The sequence below is a fragment of the Macrobrachium nipponense genome, chromosome 12, assembly GCF_015104395.2.
Source record: "Macrobrachium nipponense isolate FS-2020 chromosome 12, ASM1510439v2, whole genome shotgun sequence".
Lineage (NCBI taxonomy): Eukaryota > Metazoa > Arthropoda > Malacostraca > Decapoda > Palaemonidae > Macrobrachium > Macrobrachium nipponense.
The window spans coordinates 90,830,616-90,832,712 of record NC_087205.1 but is presented as its reverse complement, the minus strand read 5'-3'; the positions used below and the strand labels follow the sequence as shown (position 1 = coordinate 90,832,712).

The 2,097-nt window shown below is 36.5% G+C and overlaps 1 protein-coding gene across 1 annotated transcript in view; it reads left to right on the top strand.

Annotated features, from left to right (window-relative positions):
• Positions 1-1,569: 1,569 nt before the first annotated feature.
• LOC135225043 (uncharacterized) overlaps positions 1,570-2,097 on the top strand; it is a 5,795-nt gene continuing 5,267 nt past the window's right edge. The window contains exon 1 of the mRNA XM_064264317.1: positions 1,570-1,850. Coding sequence (XP_064120387.1) covers positions 1,646-1,850 — 205 coding nt within the window. The 5' untranslated portion in view covers positions 1,570-1,645. The remainder of the gene's footprint in view (positions 1,851-2,097) is intronic.

Sequence of the window (2,097 nt, the reverse complement as noted above, 5' to 3'; positions counted from 1 at the left end):
ATATATATATATATATATATATATATATATATATATATTATACCGTTCTTCTCATGTGATATAAGATTTACAATGAAATCCAGGGTATAAAACTTGTGACCTATTAAATACATATTATTATACGAAACCTGAAGCTAACCTCCCAACTGCTTAGCTTTTTGAGTTGTCTTCTACTCAATTTTAGTGAACAAGTTCACAGTGGTTGCACGCGAGCTGAAAGTTTTGTATATGCATATTATTGGACACGCTATAAGTTTTTACTGTGGTTTTCATTGTGCGTCTTACTTCATATATATGTATATATATATTATATATATATATTATATATAAATATACATAATATATATATAATAGTGTGGTGTGTATTATATTCAAATATATATGTATGAATTACATATAAGGTAAAATCCGCAATGAAATTAATGTTACGTACTTACGGGTTGCTGAAAAGTAGTAGTGTATTAAAAACATAAATGTATAGAGCTTGTGGCTTTCAACTTAACTGCTGTGGACTTGATCACTGAAATGGAGTTACAACATTACAACTCAGGTAACAAAAGTAAAGCAGGAACCATAGTATAGTCAATCATATCAGTTCATGGATGTCTCCGGGCATAAAGCTGAATTCCATCCAAACCCTTTCTGGACAACGGGTCTGTATAGTGACGTAAGACGGACATACACCGAAACTTTCTACAGCAGAGTTAGATAGTTGAACATTTGGCCAGTTTCGCACTCCCAGACACCTGTCACCCAGAAAGCTCTCTCAAACACCCGGAACTTATACGAGTGACTGTACATACAAACAAGTATTACAGAAAGTGAAACTGTTAAGTCAGTTCTCAAATGCTTCCAGACCTTCCCACCGGAAGAAACCTGGAGTCTTCCGCCAAAGAGCCAAAAGGGCGATTTGGTTCTAAATTAGGACTTTGATTTTGGAACGAACTCAATTATTTCTAAAATTACGAGCAACCTCACATTTACAAGTTTCTTCACTTATATAATACCATTTTCAACATTGCCCAAGTTTGCGTCAAAAGTATCATTTAACGTAATAAGGGAGCCTTCGTACATCTGGCGGACCTGTCTAAGCATTTATGCACAACTTTACCTTTTTAGAAATTTATTTCATGGTCCCTTTCCCAGGCGAGTCGAGCTAAAGACCTATAATAATCATTCCCCAATTTACTTGCTGAAATATGTAAGACTCACAATCCAAACAACCAATAAGACAAACACCAAATATCTCCGAGTTGTTTTATATTATGAAACTCACAACTGTACTGGAATACGATGATTGTACCGTGTTTTCTCTACATTAATTTTTTGCGCAAATATCTGGAACAAAGCTCTACGTTGAAAGGGAGTGTAGGTGATTTTTGAAACAACGGCTACTCAGGTCTTTGAATGATTTTGTTCATACCTGTACAAAGGGATAACCATACAAGTCATAAATTTAGGCCAATAGAGCGAATCAAATTAGTAACGGCATTGTTTCAAAATGGTTAACTGGGTTCTGTTTCTGCCTAAGTTATGTCACTTTGTAGCCCCGCAACTTGTGTTGTTTTCTTACGTTTGAAAGTCTTTTCCTTCTTTGATAATTACAGGTGGGAACTGCACGGAATGCGAGATTGCCCAGGTTGCAATGGCAGCCTCTTGCAATTGCCATTTGCTGCTACGAGCAGTGGTTGTGTTACTTTCCTTCGGACTGGTTATTCGTGGAATCGTGACAGCAGTGCCTGGGCCTAGTGTCTATTACATAGAAAGTTCAGTGAGGCAATTTTTCATGGCTCCAAACCTGACATTTCAGCGACAGACTGCAATGCGTGTTTTTACAGGATATAATCGTTGTAAGTATTCTAGATATATAGATATATAGATAGATGGGTGAATGTAGATGCCGTGCTGTATATACTTTACACAAGTTCAGAAATTCCTCTCTCCTTATACGTTATTGTTTGCTCTGTACGCTATGATTTACACGCAGTCCGTTATAATGCACATCTCTGTAAGTTTAGTCTACTCACTTCTGTTTTCCTGATCATAATTTTGTCTTAGTATCCTGACTATCACTGATCCTCTGACGCAGCTTCCAAT